The sequence below is a fragment of the Erpetoichthys calabaricus genome, chromosome 15, assembly GCF_900747795.2.
Source record: "Erpetoichthys calabaricus chromosome 15, fErpCal1.3, whole genome shotgun sequence".
Classification (NCBI taxonomy): Eukaryota; Metazoa; Chordata; class Cladistia; order Polypteriformes; family Polypteridae; genus Erpetoichthys; species Erpetoichthys calabaricus.
Window position 1 is genome coordinate 2,915,422 of NC_041408.2, and position 19,321 is coordinate 2,934,742.

Sequence of the window (19,321 nt, forward strand, 5' to 3'; positions counted from 1 at the left end):
TCTCTTTCCGCCTCACGAATGCCGTCGGTGGACGCAGTTTAAAACGACCAGCCGAGCAGCCGCACGTGTGAGCGCGTTCCGCTATTACCGGTGGAACTCTTCGTAGTCGAGTTGTGTTTTTCCCGGCCGAGATCAGCGGCAGGCGAGTCACGTGACCACGCCTCCCAGTCGCTCTCTCTCTCTCTCTCTCTCACCCACACACGCACCAGCGGTCAAGTTCTGGAGTGCTGGGGGTTCCTACGCTGCCTTATAACGACAGAGTGCAGGACGAGGACCATGCAGCGACACCTGTTTGATTCGGGGGCACTCGGCGGTAAGAACGTGCTCTTCGCGATTGGCGTCGGCGTTGGAGTCATTGGAGTGGGCGTCCTGCTGAACAGGCTCGTCGGCAGAAAGCGGAGCAGAGTTGTCCAAGTTGGCACCGTGTCCCAGGTCCTTGTGTACCCAGTAAAGTCATGCAAGGGGATGGCAGTGTCTAAAGCCGCGTGCCTCGAGATGGGACTGAAATACGGGGAGACGAGAGACAGGTAAGTGCAGTGCGCCGGGTCTGCAGGTGAGCGGAGGCTGCTCGGCTCGACAAGTTGACGGCCCGCCGGCATTCGCTCGTTTGTTTAATGGAGTGACGCGTCGTAACGGATTTAGACGATTTGCAGGATGTGAAATGATCTTTATGAGCATTGTTTCTATTATTAGCATTGTGACAAGTATTTGTTTAATGATTTGTCGCGTCGTTTAGGAAAGTAAAAGCACGGAAATTGCCATGTGGTTCGTTTTCTTTGTTTTTTTTGGCTGTCATCCATTACCACCATCGCCTAAAACAAAACAAGGTGACCAGAGAAGACCCAGCGTTCTCCATAATTGCAAATAATAATTAACTTTTGTCGACGTGCTTTTGTAGCCACGTTATTAATACAAAACAGTCGTTCGACGGCACAGCAGACCGTGACCGCAAGTCCAGGCCATTACCCAGTGTGCCACTGTGCCAACCTCTCCTATTAACTTTAATTTTTTTTTCTCTGCCATTTCAATCACCCTGTTTTAATAAAAGTTTCTGCTTAAAGCCTAACACGGGGGCGCCAGTGCATTGTAGGGCATGTCTGGGCACACATTGAGTCACTGGGCCAGTTTAAATTGCCCAGTAAACCTGACATGTGCTTACAGAAGGCACACAAGGTGGGCAGAGTCCACAGTGTTATTCGCTGTGCCACTCCCCATATATTCCTCTTTTTTTGTTTTCCATTACTATTGTAAAGGGCAGCATGGTGGCACAGTGGTAGCACCGTTGTCTTGCAGTAATGAGACCGGGGTTTGCGTTTCTGGTGCCCCTGTGTGGCGTTTGCATGTTATCCCCGTGTCCCTGTTGTGTTCCAGTTTCCTCCCACAATGCAAAGATTGGGTGGATTGGTGACGCTAAATTGGCAGTAGTGTGTGTGTGTGTTCACTATGGGATAGAACTATTGTGGGTGGGGCTCAGATGGTGAATTGTGTTGATTGGTTGACCACAAGCACTGGCACCATCTCTTTTTAAATCTGAATTTCATGACAGTATTAAAGAATGTACGATTAATGAGTAGCTTGCTCTTGAATGCCTGTGCTGCAATGTAAAATTTGCCTTCTCTTTTACTCTGTGACTTTCTTTAATCCTATTTTGTTAAGTCAGTTCTCTAAAAACAGTAATAAATACATTTGCGATATCATGCAGCACAGGCACTAACCACACCTCGTTCTCCATTGTCCTGAAATGATGTCAACACTTTAACCTTTGACCTTTGCACATCACATTTCTGCAGTGGGCATGCAGCATGAGAAAGTGGACCAGGGACCACAAGGGACAACAGGTGGACCAGGGCCTGCATTGGTGGTTCCTGAAAACAAAGAGCCTGCGATGTGAAAGTGCCAAGCATGCAGTATGTGGACCCCCACTCCAAATATCATTATTAAGAGGCGCAAATCAGCACACAGCCATGCAGTCCCCACTGGAAAACGTTGGCTGCTACAGAAGTGACTTTAAACTTGGCACTGTCACACAGTAGGATGTCCCCGGTTAACACAAGTTGGAAGCACTGAGGAGCAACAGCAGCTCAGCGACAAAGCGTCAGACCATGTAAGCTCACAGAGAGGGGCTTAAGCGTGCAAAAGTGTGGCCTATTCTCTGTGGCATTGCTCACAACGGTGGTCCGTACTGCCTCTGGGAGTGACGTTGGCACCAGAATTGTGCGCCGGGAGCTTCACAAGGTGGGTTTCCATGGCCGGGCCTATTGCACTGCATGTAATGCCAAGGGTTGGCTGGAGTGGAGTGGAGTAAAGAACAGCAGCCGCCATTGCACTGTGGAGCAGTGCCAACATCTTCTCTGGACAGAGGAGTCGCACTTCACCATTTGGAAGGCCCATTGTGGGGTTGGCAGATATCAGGGGATCGTTACTTTCTGCACTGCGTAGTGCCTGCTGTATGGTTTGGTGGAGGACAGAGGATGGCAGGGTTTGGCATGAGTTCTTGTATCCTGTTAATGCTACAGCAGACAAAAAAGTTTTAGACCATTGTGTGCCTCAGTAGGTTGAAGGCCCTTTCCTGCTCCTGCGGTTCATAAAGACATGGAGGAGCTCGAGTGGCCTGCACAGAGCCCAGAACTGGAACTCCGATAGCAAACCAGCATCAGTTCCTAAACCTCACAAATGGACACACACTCCCGGAGATGAGTGAGGATGGCAGTTATGAGGAGCCCAGCTCTGTGTATTTATTCCTACGGTTTTGGAACGGCATGTCTGACGTGCTCATGTAGGTGGGATGGTCGGGTGTCAGACCAGCATTTGGCCATTGAAATACCTGGAATTGAAATTCTGACAAGTTGACTTTATTTTACTGTAGATGTGTAAAATATGGGTGGGTCAGTGGCACAGTGGTTAGTACGTCCAGTTCACGATGCAGCATAGGGGGTCTGAATCCTGCGTTCAGCGGTTATCTGTGTGATGTGAGCATGTGGGCTTTCCTCCCAGATTCCCATAGATGGTCTGGTTTCATTTCACTGGTGATTCCCTCTTTGTGTGTGTGTGTGGACATTGAAATGAGCTGGTACCTCGTGTAGGGTTGGTTCCTCTCTGGGCTCCCCTGAATTGGATTAAGCAGGTTTATGATTTTTTTTGTCCCTGGGTGGTCCGGTTCACCCACACTGTCCAAAGACATGCAGGTTTGCTGCATTGGCCTCTGATGTGTGTGTGTGTGTGTGTGTGTCCAGGGATTGTTCCTGCCTTATGCCTCCTGCTTTCTGGGATAGGCTCCAGCTTCCACATGACCCTGCTTTTACAAGATGGATTGCATTTCATGTAAAAACGTGGTCGTGATAGCCAGAGTGTGGCCTTACAAGTTTAAAGAGCTCGAGGAGAGCACTTCCCTCCATTGTGTTAGTTCCATAGTCATTTGTAAAATTCACATTTGGGTCTTTGAATCAACATGATGTATTTTTTCTGACTCCTCCAAAAAAAATCAAAGAGACATTCTAGAAAGAAAAAAAAAAAAAGAAAAAGCCGCCTGCCCGCAGGACGAGTCTGCAGTGGTTCAACGAAACTGAAGACGAGCCGCCGCATCCGAACAAAGGGAACATTGAACTGAGCCTGCTGGCGGGCCCAAGGGATGTCTGGAAATGGAACGTTAAAATATAAAGGCATTGTGTGTCAAAGTTGGCAAAACCTAAACAGGTTTGTGCCATTTGCAGACCCCCTTGTTCATATTTTGTTACGCTGCTGCCTTATGCTAATACCCTTCAAATGATTCCCCCCCCAATCAAATGACACTCAATACCCTAAAATGAAAACAGGATTTTAGAAACTTTTTCAAATTTATCACAAATTCAAAGCTGAAATATCCCACTGACACAAGTGTTAAGATCCCGCGCTTTGTTTCAGGTGCATCTCATTCTGTTGGTCGCCACTGAGATGGCTGAAGCCCACCTGTGTTCAGTTCACTTGCTGGGACTGATTAGATAGATAGATAATGTGATGGACGACCGGCTACAGACTCCGGTCGCCACCCCCAGGCCGCCAGGAGGAGCCCTCCGGACAGCATGTTGGTGCCCCGAGTTCCAGCAGGGCCTCATGGACTTTGTAGTTTGTATACACAGCCCTGCTGGATACCTTGGGGGCCACCAGGAGTCGCTGTAGTGGGGCTACCGGGCTCTTATGTGCCCTATAACCCGGGAGTGCGTCATCATCACGTGACAGGAATGGAACGACATGCTCCCGGCCTGAAGAAAGGACTGTTTACCCTGACCCGGAGGGAATAAGGACTTGTGGGTTTGGCCAGGAACCACTTCCGGGTCAGGGGATATAAAAGGACTGTGGGAAAGTCCAGACACTGAGCTGAGCTGGGAGGTAGGAGGACGAAGTGTCTGGGCGAGGAGGATTGGTTATTTGTATTTAGAGAATTGTAGTTAATGAGTGTGGAGTGGAGGGTGCTTTGTGCACAGTATAATAGAAAAATAAATAGTTGTTATACTTTTACCTGGTGTTTAGAGTGGTACCTGAGGGTGTTAGAGGTGGCTCCAGGCCTCTACTGCGACAATAGATAGATACTTTATTAACCCCAAGGGGAAATTCCCATACTCCAGCAGCAGCATGCTGATAAAGAACAATATTAAATTAAAGAGTGATAACAATGCAGGTATACAGACAGACAATAACTTTGTATAATGTTAACGTTTATCCCCCCGGGTAGAATTGAAGAGTCACATAGTGTGGTGGAGAAACGATCTCCTCAGTCTGTCAGTGGAGCAGGACGGTGACAGCAGTCTGTCGCTGAAGCTGCTCCTCTGTTTGGAGATGATCCTGTTCAGTGGATGCAGTGGATTCTCCATGATTGACAGGAGTCTGCTCAGCGCCCGTCGCTCTGCCACGGATGTCAAACTGTCCAGCTCCGTGCCAACAATAGAGCCTGCCTTCCTCACCAGTTTGTCCAGGCATGAGGTGTCCCTCTTCTTTATGCTGCCTCCCCAGCACACCACCACGTAGAAGAGGGCTCTCGCCAGAACCATCTGATAGAACATCTGCAGCATCTTATTGCAGATGTTGAAGGACGCCAGCCTTCTAAGGAAGTATAGTCGGCTCTGTCCTCTCTTGCACAGAGCATCAGTATTGGCAGTCCAGTCTAATTTATCATCCAGCTGCACTCCCAGGTATTTATAGGTCTGCACCCTCTGCACACAGTCGCCTCTGATGATCACGGGGTCCATGAGGGGTCTGGGCCTCCTAAAATCCACCACCAGCTCCTTGGTTTTGCTGGTGTTCAGGTGTAGGTGGTTTGAGTCGCACCATTTAACAAAGTCCTTGATTAGGTCCCTATACTCCTCCTCCTGCCCACTCCTGATGCAGCCCACAATAGTAGTGTCGTCAGTGAACTTTTGCACGTGGCAGGACTCCGAGTTGTATTGGAAGTCCGATGTATATTGGCTGAACAGGACCGGAGAAAGTACAGTCCCCTGTGGCGCTCCTGTGTTGCTGACCACAATTTCAGACCTGCAGTTCCCGAGACGCACATTACTGAGGTCTGTCTTAGGAAAGGCGCTCAGAGATGAGGATAAAACCCAAGCCATGAGGGTGATGGGACTGCCTGCAGAGCTTGGAGACCCAGATCTGGGGAGGGTTTACAGCTTTGAAGGGTCCCAAGAGCACAGTGGGCTTCATAATTCTGACATGGAAGAAGTTTGGGACAAACGCATCTCTCCAAACTGAGCGACCGTGAAAGAAGGGCCTTGGTGGGAGAGGCCCAGGTCCTCCTCTCATCCCACTTGAGACCACCCAGGTCACTCTTGATGTGGGTGGTCCGAGTATCCCTTTCAGGATTACTCCATGCCTTGCACCCACTGGTTTTAGTATTGGAATCGTGTTATGGGAAAAAAATGAGTCCAGAAGGTGGATGGATGGACATTCATCACTGGGTCACCCATGTGGTGTTGTTTCGCAAAGGGGGGCACATTTCAAAGCCCAATGCATTGATCCCAACAGTCATCCCTTTGGACGTTGGTTCTTATTATTTTTAGTTTGTTCTGATGAACTGGCACATCATCCAAGGCATTGCACCCAATGCTTCCGAGATGGGCACCAGTCCCAGGCACCCTGCCCCAGATTAAGCAACTTTTGACAACCTGGCCAGCAATTCAGTGCAAATCTGATGGTTGGTTTCTTTGTGTTCTCTTGGCCTCCCCTAATAATAAATTCACTTTTTGTTTTTCATGGCAGGCAGTGGCTTGTAATCCAAGAAGACGGCCATATGGTCACCGCAAGACAAATTCCTCAGCTAGTGCTGGTCTCCGTGTCTGCTGATGATACCTGTTTGTGCCTTAATGCCCAGGGCATGGAGGAACTCCGAGTTCCATTTAGACTTCCTTCTTCCCTCCTGGTGAAAACCTGCAGGTATTTCTCCTTTTTCTTATATTTACAGAATAATTGAGTGTGTGAAGGGGGTCATTCATACACTAATCCACGACGACACTCTGTTATTTACAGACCCCTTCACTTCCTGCACACTTTATTGTGTCGTAGATTTAATGGATAAATCTGCCATTTTTGTCTATCGGTCAACATTCAAAAATATCCCAAAATGACAAAGTGAAAGCATGACCAGAAGGACTGGCAAATTTATTAAAACTCTGTCCTCCTTAGAAGCATTCAGAGCGTTTGATGTCGCACTTCAGACGGTGGTCCAGGGCCCCCGGTTTTGCTTTAGTTCTCTTTGAGATGCACGCAGAACTTGACTGGAGTCCACCTGACACTAACTGACTTGATTATACGTCATGTAGAAAGGCACAAGTGGACCTGTGTGTGGATGGTGCCACAATTCACACTGAGTCAGGACAACAACCAAGCCATGAAGTCCAAGGGAACTCTCAAAGTGTGGTGAGGCACAGATTAGGGCGAGGGGACCAAACCACTTGTAAAGCTTTGAGTGTTCCCAAGAGCACAGGGGCCTCATGAACTGTGAAATGGAGGAAGAAGTTTGGAACCACCAGGACTCTTCAGACAGTTGGCTGTCTGGCCAAACTAAGTCACTGGGCAAAATGGCTTAAGGTCAGGGAGGTGACCAAGAACCCAATGATCCTGCTACAGGTCCTCTGCTGAGATAGGAAAACCTTTTGGAAGGGCGACCATCTCAGCAGCACTCCATCAATCAGACATTTATGATAGAGTTGCTAGATGGTGGCGATTGTTGGGTTAAAAGTAGATGGCAGGTTAAAGTTCTTGAAGATCATGAAGACCAAAATTCAGTGGTCTGATGAGATGAACATTAAACTGCAAGCACTCTGTCTGCTGTAGACCAGGTGCTGCTCACCACCTGCCTAATACCATCCCTATGGGGAAGGATGGGGGTGTGTGGATAGGTAGACGGGTCCAAATGGACGGAAGGATGAATGCAGCCAGATACAGAGAGGTCCTGGAAGAGAACCTGCTGCACAGGGCCGGGTGCCTCAGACTGGGGCGATGGTTTCAGCATACAGCCAAGACAAAGCTGGAGTGGCTTTGGGACAATCCTGGCGGGTGTCATTGATTTGCCCAGTCAATGCCCAGACTGAAACCCCTCAGAACGTGTGTGGAGAGACCTAAAGATGGCCGTTTTTACAGACGCTTCCCCAACCAATCGAATGGAGCTTGAGGGGATCTGCCAGGAAGAATGGGATAAACTGGTCAAACCTAGGAGTGTAGAAGCTTACCCAGGAAGACTCACACTTGAAATTGCTGCTGAAGGGGCTTCTACAAATGCTGGATTAACTCTTTTAGGGATGATTATTGTTTTGCCTTTTCTCCCAGGGGTGAATATTGTTTTTTCAAAAAATCCTAAAAGCACACAAAGCAATGGTTTTACACATAAATCAACATACAATATTTATTTAAATTTCACTGTATTATATGTTCCATGAGCCTCTACTGTAAGTAAATTCACATACTTATTACATACCTGTTTGTCTTATCACTCATAAGCTGAAAGGCACTTACTGGGAAAAAAAAAACAATAACAGCTACCTATCTTTTATTTTCAATTTCCAGATCGCCAGCATCAAAATCGGAGTTTGATAAGTCAGAGTCCGAATTAGCAATAATACACAAAAAATAAAGAAATCATGCGCAAAAATTTTGCTTTGCTCCTTCACTCCGCTCTCTCGCCCAGCGTCGACGCTATTCCAGACGTTCTTTACTCTACGCCAGTCATGAAGGACCACCGTGGCTGCAGGTCTACATTCTAACCCTTTTTTTAATGAGTGCCTTATTTATGCTGCTAATTAAGCTTCTCGTGAATTCATTTTAATTGAATTGCTTTTTTAAGATTTGCTCCCCTGAATTTCTTCATCGTTCCTCTGGTTTGCTTCGTTTCTTTCCTTAAATGGAACCCAAACAGAAATGAAATGTGAAGTGAGGGAGCCAACAGAAGACCAACTCAGTCAGGGCCTCAAACTCCAACCAGCTGCTCAATGAGGAGCCGATTCTTGTTAATTAAACTTGTTCTTTAATTCTGTAGGCTTGTTGCTGCGGCTTGTTGTGGTGTAAAAGCAGACATTTACGAAATTGCTGAGTTTCCCTTTTCTAAGAGCATCGTTAAAATGTTTTGGGGTCCTGAGCAGATCGACATTCCTCAGACCCTCCTCTCTCTTTATTTTCAGATATTATATGATGGACACCAGTTGTTTTGGCTCATTTTGTATCTCATTATTGTTTGGCTGCTCATTAAGGAAAAAGAAACCAGAGCAAGTCAATTACAATTAATTCAAAAAGAAGTTAATTAGCAGCAAAAACCAGTCACTCATTAAGAAATGGGTGAGAATGAAAACCTGCAGCCACGGTGGTCCTCCAGGACCGGAGTTGGTGACCCCTGCTGTACGCTGCTCACGCACACACAGGGATTCAATGTCAAGTCTAACAACAAGTCTGAAAGTCCTCCTGTACCTGTCATGCAACGGTGAGTTTTGTCAACGTTTACGGCTGATTATCGCACTCCGCCCTGACATCTGCCCTCAACCCCTGCTGTCGACAAAACTCGACATCCGCCCTAAAAGAGTTAAGGGTCTAAATGCTCGTAGAATGAGGGATTTCAATTTTTGATTTGTAATAAATTAGCAAACCATTTTACGGTCACATATTTCACTTTGTCACGATGGGTTATTGAGTGTAGAACTGATGGGTTTGATGATCTTAAAGGTATCTGTTTAAGATTTAAAGTACAACACAAAGTGTGTATGAAGTGAAGGGATCGTTAAACTATTGGGAATTTCTCCTCACTGGTTTTAAAAAGTAAGCCCATCGTGACAGTGAAGCCCGTGTTCCAGCTATCGGCTGTTCAGCAGTTTTGGTAGAAGATCTGAGAAGAACTGTGGTAGAAATCAACATCTTAAGGAAAGAAAGAAACTCATCCTCTAATGGGACAAGTCAGATAAAAACTTTTTAGTCAGTAATCAGGCAGGAGAAAAGCGGTTCATGGTGTCTTTGATTTACTGCTCAGTGCAATGCCTTGGAGGGAGCGCTCTTCAAACGTAGTCTGGGACAGCCTGGTCAGAATGATCAGAGAAACAAAGAACAGAGGTTAGGGTCCTAGGGTTTATTAACTGTTGAATTTACATGCAGTGTCAATCAATGCATACATTTTACTCTGATTTGGTTCGTGGGTTTACACCCAAATGCCTAAAATAAAATAAAAATATATTCTGGTTCTTCTTATGCCTTTGACCCTTGAAATTTCTGTGCACGTAACAACTGCCCATTCGGGATGATTTTTACACAACATCAGCTGACTTCTTAGTCATCTCTTCGTCATCTATCAGTACATTCTGTTGTTCACTTGACTCCTATCTGGTTTCCTGATATTCCTGAAAAGCTTTCTGAACGTTTATTAACCCCTCATGCTCTTTCTTTAAGATGAATGCTATGTTACCCTAAAATTATTCTTCCACAGGCCATCAGGGAAGCTGATTTGAGCGCCCAATGAAATAAAGTGAATTTGTCTATTTTAATTTGTTCTTGGTTTATGGTGACGAGCAGCTTTTCTATAGATGTCATCCCGGGGCCTTTCACCTGTAAACTTGTTGCCATTTCCCAACCACAGGTGCACAGTCAGTTTAGGAGACGTACTTGGGGTCTCCCTGAGTTCGACATCGTGGTCTGAAGTCCATCGGTGTAATTACTACGGTGAGCTTATTGGCTCCCTCTGGTGACTAAACTGTATGACACGCAGCATTTGGAAGGCAGCCTTTACTGTTTGAGATCCAGCAGTTGGCAGATACAAATCCCACGTCGGCCATCTGTTTGTCCTCAAGGCCCAGAGTAGTTGTGTATTTTGTGACATCTGCACTTCTGACCTCTCAGGAAATGTCCCTTTTTTCCAGTGCTCTCATGGGGTGACGTGTAAAATGTTGCTTGAGTAAACACGACCCCCAGTCCCTACATACTTCTCCAGTTTCTCAGGTTAGATATAAATGGACATTTTTTCCACAGCTTGTTTTCCGAGCACACATTTGGTTCCAGGAGTGATCAGATGCCACCGCGGTTTACTGCCCACTGAAAGCAAAGGCGGTAGGTGCCATCGAGCGGGCAGCAGTGTGCCTTCTGTGTGGAAGACCCGATGACTAATTTAGGACCCACTGGAGACGTAACATACGATTTGTAGTAAGACTGGGCTGTGATTTTCATCTGAAAGAACATAAACCACATATCAGATTATTGACTAATAAATTTCCCTCGATCGGGGCACGTGTGGGTGACCTCGGTTTTGGAGGTTTGTGGCATTTGTGTGTTTTACGTTCAGCTTGATCATTTGGGGTCCTTGTGTAGTTCAGATTACTGTGTTTTTGCCTACAAATGCCTGTTTGTCGTGTGTTGATGGCTGCTCTTCGATTTCAGCCCGTTCACCACAGTTTGTATAAAGGGGTAAATTTCCAGTGAGCAGGGTAGTAAAGTGTATCTCAGTAGGTTGCCTCTCAGCCCGGTGGCCGAACGACTTACTTCTTGGAAACGGAACTGGGAGATGACAGGGAGAAGTCAGAATTCATGGAGGCATCAAAACTGAGTAGACAATAATTCAATAATAAAGTTCAGAACGTGTAGCTGGAATTGTGATCCGAGAACTGAGCGGTAAGTCGTAAACCAAATGCGGTAAACGTAACCAGAGCCAAGAAACACAAGACTAGGAGCATAATCGGCAGAGCTAGAACTAACAGTATGAAGTGATACAAAGGTGTTTCTTTCACAAATCCAAATTTTGGATGACTAGGCATGCGAGACGATGGCTTTCTTAAATGTTGAGCGATCGACGTCATGATGCACGAGCTATAGGGGGAAAATGAATTGCTTTTAACAATGTTATAAACAGAACAAAGGAAAGGTGAATATAACCAGTAGATTTCTTGGTCTCATAAGCACCAAAAACCATAGTCGTGTAACTTTTAGAAGCCAAGGAACAGGTACATATTATAAGTTAATTTTCTTGATTTTAGATTATTGCACAGTATAGAGTATTGTAAAATCTTGCATTGAATGATTTCTCACGTATCACTTAAGTGTAATTTTATTGAAAGTTCTGCATGGACCATGCCATACCAGTTTTTACCCCATGTGCAAAAGTAAGCCAATGTTTATTCTAGTTTTGACCATGGAAGGGGAGGAACTGCTAGAGAGAATTTACCTACTGTTATGGGACAGGGAGTCCTTGAGCATATACAGTGCATCCGGAAAGTATTCACAGCACATCACTTTTTCACATTTTGTTATGTTACAGCCTTATTCCAAAGTGGATTAAATTCATTTTTTTCCTTAGAATTCTACACACAACACTCCATAATGACAACATGAAAAAGTTTACTTGAGATTTTTGCAAATTTATTAAAAATAAAAAAATTGAGAAAGCCCATGTACATAAGTATTCACAGCCTTTGCCATGAAGCTCCAAATTGAGCTCAGGTGCCTCCTGTTTCCCCTGATCATCCTTGAGATGTTTCTGCAGCTTCATTGGAGTCCACCTGTGGTAAATTCAGTTGACTGGACATGATTTGGAAAGGCACACACCTGTCTATAGAAGGTCCCACAGTTGACAGTTCATGTCAGAGCACAAACCAGGCATGAAGTCAAAGGAATTGTCTGTAGACCTCCGAGACAGGATTGTCTCGAGGAACAAATCTGGGGAAGGTTACAGAAAAATTTCTGCTGCTTTGAAGGTCCCAATGAGCACAGTGGCCTCCATCATTCATAAGTGGAAGAAGTTCGAAACCACCAGGACTCTTCCTAGAGCTGGCTGGCCATCTAAACTGAGCGATCGGGGGAGAAGGGCCTTAGTCAGGGAGGTGACCAAGAACCCGATGGTCACTCTGTCAGAGCTCCAGAGGTCCTCTGTGGAGAGAGGAGAAACTTCCAGAAGGACAACCATCTCTGCAGCAATTCACCAATCAGGCCCGTATGGTGGAGTGGCCAGACGGAAGCCACTTCTTAGGAAAAGGCACATGGCAGCCCGCCTGGAGTTTGCCAAAAGGCACCTGAAGGACTCTCAGACCATGAGAGAGAAACTCTGGTCTGATGAGACAAAGATTGAACTCTTTGGTGTGAATGCCAAGTGTCACATTTGGAGGAAACCAGGCACCACTCATCACCAGGCCAATACCATCCCTACAGTGAAGCATGGTGGTGGCAGCATCATGCTGTGGGGAACTGGGAGACTAGTCAGGATAAAGGGAAAGATGACTGCAGCAATGTACAGAGACATCCTGGATGAAAACCTGCTCCAGAGCGCTCTTGACCTCAGACTGGGGCGACGGTTCATCTTTCAGCAGGACAACGACCCTAAGCACACAGCCAAGATATCAAAGGAGTGGCTTCAGGACAACTCTGTGAATGTCCTTGAGTGGCCCAGCCAGAGCCCAGACTTGAATCCGATGGAACATCTCTGGAGAGATCTTAAAATGGCTGTGCACCGACGCTTCCCATCCAACCTGATGGAGCTTGAGAGGTGCTGCAAAGAGGAATGGGCCAAACTGGCCAAGGATAGGTGTGCCAAGCTTGTGGCATCATATTCAACAAGACTTGAGGCTGGAATTGCTGCCAAAGGTGCATCGACAAAGTATTGAGCAGAGGCTGTGAATACTTATGGACATGGGATTTCTCAGTTTTTTTATTTTTAATACATTTTCAAAAACCTCAAGTAAACTTTGTTCACGTTGTCATTATGGGGTGTTGTGTGTAGAATTCTGAGGAAAAAAATGAATTTAATCCATTTTAGAATAAGGCTGTAACATAACAAAATGTGGAAAAAGTGATGAAGTGCTGTGAATACTTTCCGGATGCACTGTAAGTACCAAAAGCACTTTCAAATGTACCTACTAAAAGGGGAAATCCCATCAAAAACTCCGGCAACAAACAAAAAGGGCTGTGTACAATCACATAATATCACATGTCAGTCCATGAAGCTCCACAGAGCACAAAAGGCAAAAAGGAGTAGCTGGCAAAGTCAATCCATGGCAAACAAGCCCCAATACACAATCCAGTGGTGATGTCCAAAAATGGTGCAACATGGTCAAAAACATCCAGTAATGCCAAAAAGCACGAGCAAAGCAAAACGCAAGTAAACTCGCCGACCTCCTAGCGCATTTGAAATGAACCACCAGGAACTGTGGGGGACCCTGCAGATATACAGAGTGGAGGGCAGTTCCTGACGGTGATTGGCAGGTGGCCCTGTCTCTGGGGCGACCACCCAGAAAACGCAAGGTACATAACCAAGGCAGTCTTTACGCAAAGAAACCCAACTATAGCCCAGACCAATAAAATACACAAGTAATAGCACAACTCTTAACATAATTCACAATATTAGACAAAAGAATGAAACATGAACAAAAATTGGAACTCCAGCCATGGAAGAACCCTGGCAGAAATCCTACACTGACAAGTATTTTAGTGGTGCCCTTTTACTGTTAAAATCGATTTGCCTGTTTGTGTGACCGCCGGCGAGTCTCTAGTGGGATCCTGTTTGGGACAGCAAGTGCAGATTGTGTTACCTGTGACCCCAAATGAGTGGTGCAAAGTAGAACCGGCAGCGTGAATGTGCAGGTAGTGGGTGAGGCAGATGAGAGATCTGGGTGGTTTTGGATGTGGCATATCACTTACGGAGCAATGTACCCAGCTTTACAACTGAAAAAAAAATTAAAAACCTCTTTAAAACTTCATTTTGATGAGGTTTTTCATGAAAAACAAATTTTGAGGACAATTTCACAAAACCGTATGTAAAATGAGACTTGGCTGTTTCAATCCTTGTTAATCAATACTTGCTCATAGTGGTGCCATCTGGAAATGTATAGGATCCTCACCTAGTTTTTCTTTGGGATACCCGAGGAACACCCTGAATAGCTCTGTCTCACCCTCTCTGCCCATAAACCTGCCCTCCCCATCGGGTTTCATTGGTATATTTGTACAGCCGGATGTCCACCCAGATGCCAGCATCGTTTGATTGCCTTTACAACACACGAGGGACCTTAACCTTATTGTAACCTCCGGTCACAAGCATAAATGCTCTGAATGGCTTTATACGAGAGGAAAAAATGATGGATTTATTGTTGGATGATCTGGATTCAAGGTGTAGAACCCGAACCTGTTCATGGATTTCACTTTCTGCCAAATTTATGAGCAGATATACAAGACACAAGGCTTTTGTACCAGCACTCCGGGTACTTCCCACATCCCGGAGATATGCAGGTTAGGTTGATTGATGACTCCAAACTGGCCTGATGTGAGTGAGTGTGTAAGTCCGGTGTTTGACTGGTGTCCAATCCGGGGTCCATTCTTGCCCATATTATCTGGGCATCTCCACAACCCTATGATGGAAATTTGGGTTTAGAAAATTACCAGAGTTAAAGCCGACTGATTGATAATTCACAGGAGTTATTCGAAACCCCAGCATGTTTGAATTTCCCTGCATGCCCAATGTTTGCCACATAAGCCTTTGGTACTGGCACTCCGGTTTCCTGCCATCCGAAGACGTACTGTTTGACCAGTGGATTTAAACTGGCCCATTGTGTGTGAGGGCGTCCTGTGCTGCCCTGCCCTACTGTCCTTTCCAGGCCTGACTTATTCCTTATACCCAGTGCTGCCAGGCCCACCTCCAACTCTTAATAATCAAATAAACGGGCTCAGAAAATGAATTAACGGATGGATGGAGTTTCCAGATTGAGGAAGATTAATTTATAAAAGGCAGATGCTGTTGTTTTTATAATTATTCAAGTAATTAAATGAGCTGCTTTTGTACTGAAAGAAACAAAAAAGGGTTTCTCAGTCTTTTTCATATTTCCATTTCCTGATTACCATGGCACTTAACTGTCGACACTTTGAAATCAGCCCTGCGATGGACTGGCACCCTGTCCAGGGTTTGCTCCTGCCTTGCGCCCTTTGCTAGCTGGGATAGGCATCAGCACCCCCCCACAACCCCGTTGAGGATGAATTGACTTAGAAAATGACTGTCTGACTTTGAAATCAGTGCTTTTTATGTTTAAAAAGGGCGACTGTTGAACTGTCTTTCAGAGTGTGGGGTTGTGACATCCAAGGACGAGACTGTGGGGATGAGCCGTCTCAGTGGCTCACTCGCTACGCAAACAGTGAAACACGCCTGCATCTGGTGCAGTTTGAACTTTCCATGAAGCCCAGGAGTTCCAAGGATACCGAAAAGCTTTTCAGTCCAAAAGATAAGGTAAGTTCTGTGGCGCCTTCACAAAATATTGAGACCCTTTGAATTTTTACACCCTTTCTTATGTTGCAGTCTTGTTTGCTAAAATTGTTTAAATTCATCCTTTTTTCCCCTCCCTCATCCAACAACACTCACTCATCATCGCAAAGACAAAGTGAAAAATGAGATGTTACCAAGTTCTTAAAAATAAAAAGCTAAAACAATCGGCATGACACAAGTGACCTGGGGCCTCATGTATAAACGGTGCGTATGCACAGAAATGTTGCGTACGAACGTTTCCACGCTCAAATCGCGATGTATAAAACCTAAACTTGGCGTAAAGCCATGCACATTTCCACGGTAACTCATACCTTGGCGTACGCAATTTCTCCGCTCGGTTTTGCAGACTGGCGGCACCCAGCGTCAAAGCAGTGCTACTGTTCCTGTGTGATCACCCTTTCTTTCTTAGACCCACATTCCTGACGTGGCTTTATAAATACACTGAAATTAACTGCATATTGTTTATTAGTGTAATACATCTGATTGTAATTAACCTGCAGCAATATAATGGTCCAGGGAATAGCCATAGTATTCCAAATACCATAACTGATGTAGCGTTGTTACGCTCACTGCATCTTGTTCTTCTTTTTGCTGCTCCCGTTAAGGGTTGCCACTGCGGATCATCTTTTTCCATATTACTCTCACTGCACCACTCGGAGTATTTATATCACTGTATCTGAGTGTGAATCACAGCAGCAGATGATCGGAAAGAGAATTATCGGTATACAGTTTCAAGTACACACTACCTCAACCACGGCAAAAAGCGTCAAAGCCTTTCCTGTACGGACCTCGCGTTTCACAAACAGTTTCATCCCAAGAACTATAAACGCACTCAATCAGTCCATCAAGTGCTCCTTGTAGAACTGTTAGTACTTATAAGTACAATCACCTCACTGTAAACTTACACTACAGTTATAATATTGCACAACCTGCGCTACTTTATAAAGCGCGTATGATGACAATATAATTTTTAAGATGAAATGCAGCAAAATATGTTATAGTATACAGATAAAACTTTAACTTCATTTAAATAATCTGTGTTGTTAATAATTAAACGTGAGGACACGGTGCCGCAGCGCTAGCTAGTTCACGGATAGCTCCTGCCTTGCGCTGTATTCTTGCTGGTGCTGACGCGACACTGGAAGGATAGACGGATAGAATAATTAAACATGTACTATGAAGATATTTCAATGTTCCTTAAAAGTTTTGAAGAATCGGCGTTCTAAGCTTACAATTGGCTTAACGTCTATTACAGAGCTGATTGTGTTGCGATTGGAAAAAGAAAAGTATGGACAGGAATTGGAGGTTAGTACGTTTGAAAGAGACAGTACTTCTGTAATAAATTATTTCATCGAAGGTCGCACATGGCGCAGCAAGCCTCTTGCGTGAGATATGAACAAGCACTGCGCCACCGTGTTCCCATGTTTAATAACATGCTTTCATTCCTATCATCATGAAAAAGATATCACGTATACATCTCAGTATTTTAATTATTCAGAGAGCTGTAATATCACGAATGTAATGGATTCTGTGTCCTGTCGGAGAAAGAGAAAGAACGGAAGCACGTAGTGATTCACACACATAGAGCACATAGAAGATCAAACACAGAACAAAGCATTTAACGTGCTACTTGAGAAACTAGTAAAATAAACGATTTTAAGATGAAGTTTATGATGTTCTACTTTAATGGCAAAATAAACTACGTGATTAAAGTGGAAATTTTGAGATTAAAGTTGACATTTCGTGCTTTTTTCCCACTGTGTGCCTATGTTTTTTGTTTGTACCCTAATAAGCTTTCATATGACACTCAGACGGTGGGCTACGACTCGCCTTTTCACAGCGACTTTGATATGTGATTTCTTTTTTATTTCGGGCACTGTGCGACTTTGTGAATTTGATCTTTCGAGTTTTTCCGACACTTTGTCACTCGATCAGCTTTCTTTTGTTGATTATACCACTGTTTAAACCAACAAATAGTACGTTTTTCCTTTGCCTCCACTTGGTATTCGCTGAAATTCTTATATTTTCCCCTGTGCTTTTCCCATTGCCTTTTCACAGAAGGCTATTTATATCGATTTGCATATTCAAAGAGGCGTAATTCTGGGAGGAGTTGGGTGGGACAGAAGGCGCGTGCACGTGTGTTACTTTTCACGCTGATCGGGATTTATGTAGTGGAAGAATGTGAAAGTATGTGTGTACACAGATTCCTGCATCTGGATTTTTCTGTGCGTACGCACATTCCCGCTTTTGTGCTTACGCCATGTTATAGTGTGAGTTCTACGCACGGCGTTATACATGAGGCCCCTGAACCTTTAGTCAGTACTTAGTTGTGGCGGCCATTCCAGCCTGGAATCTCCTTGGGTGTGACATGATGGGCTTCACACACCTGGATTTGGGGATATTCTGCCATTCTACTCCGCAGATCCTCTCAAGCTCTGTCGGGCTGGATGGAGACCCTCGGCGGATAGCTGTCGTCAATTCTCTCCAGAGTTGTTAGATTGGCTTCAAGTCCGCACTCTGACTGGGACACTGCTGGGCACTCCCAGTGATGTGCCTTGGCCACTCTTGTGTTGATTTCACTTTGTCCTGTTGAAAGCTAAACCTTTGGCTCAGTCGGAGCAGGTTTTCATTAAGGGTTTCTCTGTACTTTGCTCTGTTCAGCTTCTCCCTCAGCCTCGTTTAGTCTCTGAGCCCTTGCCGCCGAGAAACAACCCCACAGCATGATGCCAACACCATGCAGCTTCACTGTTGGGATGGCATTAGCCAGGCGGTGAGTAGTGCCTACTTTCCTCCAGACTTGATACGTGGGATCGAGGCCAAGCAGTTCAGTGTAGGCTTCATCGGATCAGAGAATGTTCCTTAGCACAGTCTGACAGTCCATTAGGTGTCTTATTGTAAACTCCAAGTGGGCATTCATACCATAAAGTGTTGCAGTGGTGGTTGTCTTGTCCTTCTGGAAGTTTCTCTCATATCCACAAAAGATCATCGGGTTCTTGACCACCTCTCTTACCAAGGCTCCTCTGCCCCGACTGCTCAGTTTGGACAGGCGGCCATCTCTAGAATGAGTCGCGGTTGTTCCAAACTTATTACATTTAAGAATTATGCTCTTGGGAACCATCAAGGCTGCAGAAATGTTTTCGGTTGCATTTCCTCAGATTTGTGCCTCGTTACAACTGCCTGCTCACCTGGCAACACCTCTGAGCTCATGGCTTGGTTTTTGCTCCACTGTGGGACCTTCTATAGACGGGTGAACGCTTTTCCTAATCGGTCCAAGCAATAACAATGTCCGCATTTCGAAAAGCTTTGTTCTTGCCATCCGCACTGTTACACCAGACCTGGGGCTTCATGTATAACGCAGTGTGGAGAATTCACACTAACAAAAACTAAAGTTTAGTTTTTATACATCGCAGTGTGAGCGTGGAAATGAGCGTACGCACCGTTTATACATGAGGCCTCTGGTGTTCTCAAATGTTTATAAAGTTTGGGAAACATCTGAAACAGTTTGATTTTAGTGGTCAAATGGGCGTTTTCAAAGTGGATTGAAGGTTATTAGTAAATTTTAAAAAAGAACGTACCTGTAGTTTCAAATGTATC

At 45.2% G+C, this 19,321-nt stretch overlaps 1 protein-coding gene across 1 annotated transcript in view; it reads left to right on the top strand.

The window, feature by feature from the left end:
* Nucleotides 1-19,321, top strand: part of marc1 (mitochondrial amidoxime reducing component 1) — a 28,588-nt gene continuing 9,267 nt past the window's right edge. Inside the window, exons 1-3 of the mRNA XM_028820573.2 lie at nucleotides 1-527; nucleotides 6,229-6,402; nucleotides 15,526-15,691. Of these exons, the coding sequence (XP_028676406.1) occupies nucleotides 277-527; nucleotides 6,229-6,402; nucleotides 15,526-15,691 (591 nt within the window). The 5' untranslated portion in view covers nucleotides 1-276. The remainder of the gene's footprint in view (nucleotides 528-6,228; nucleotides 6,403-15,525; nucleotides 15,692-19,321) is intronic.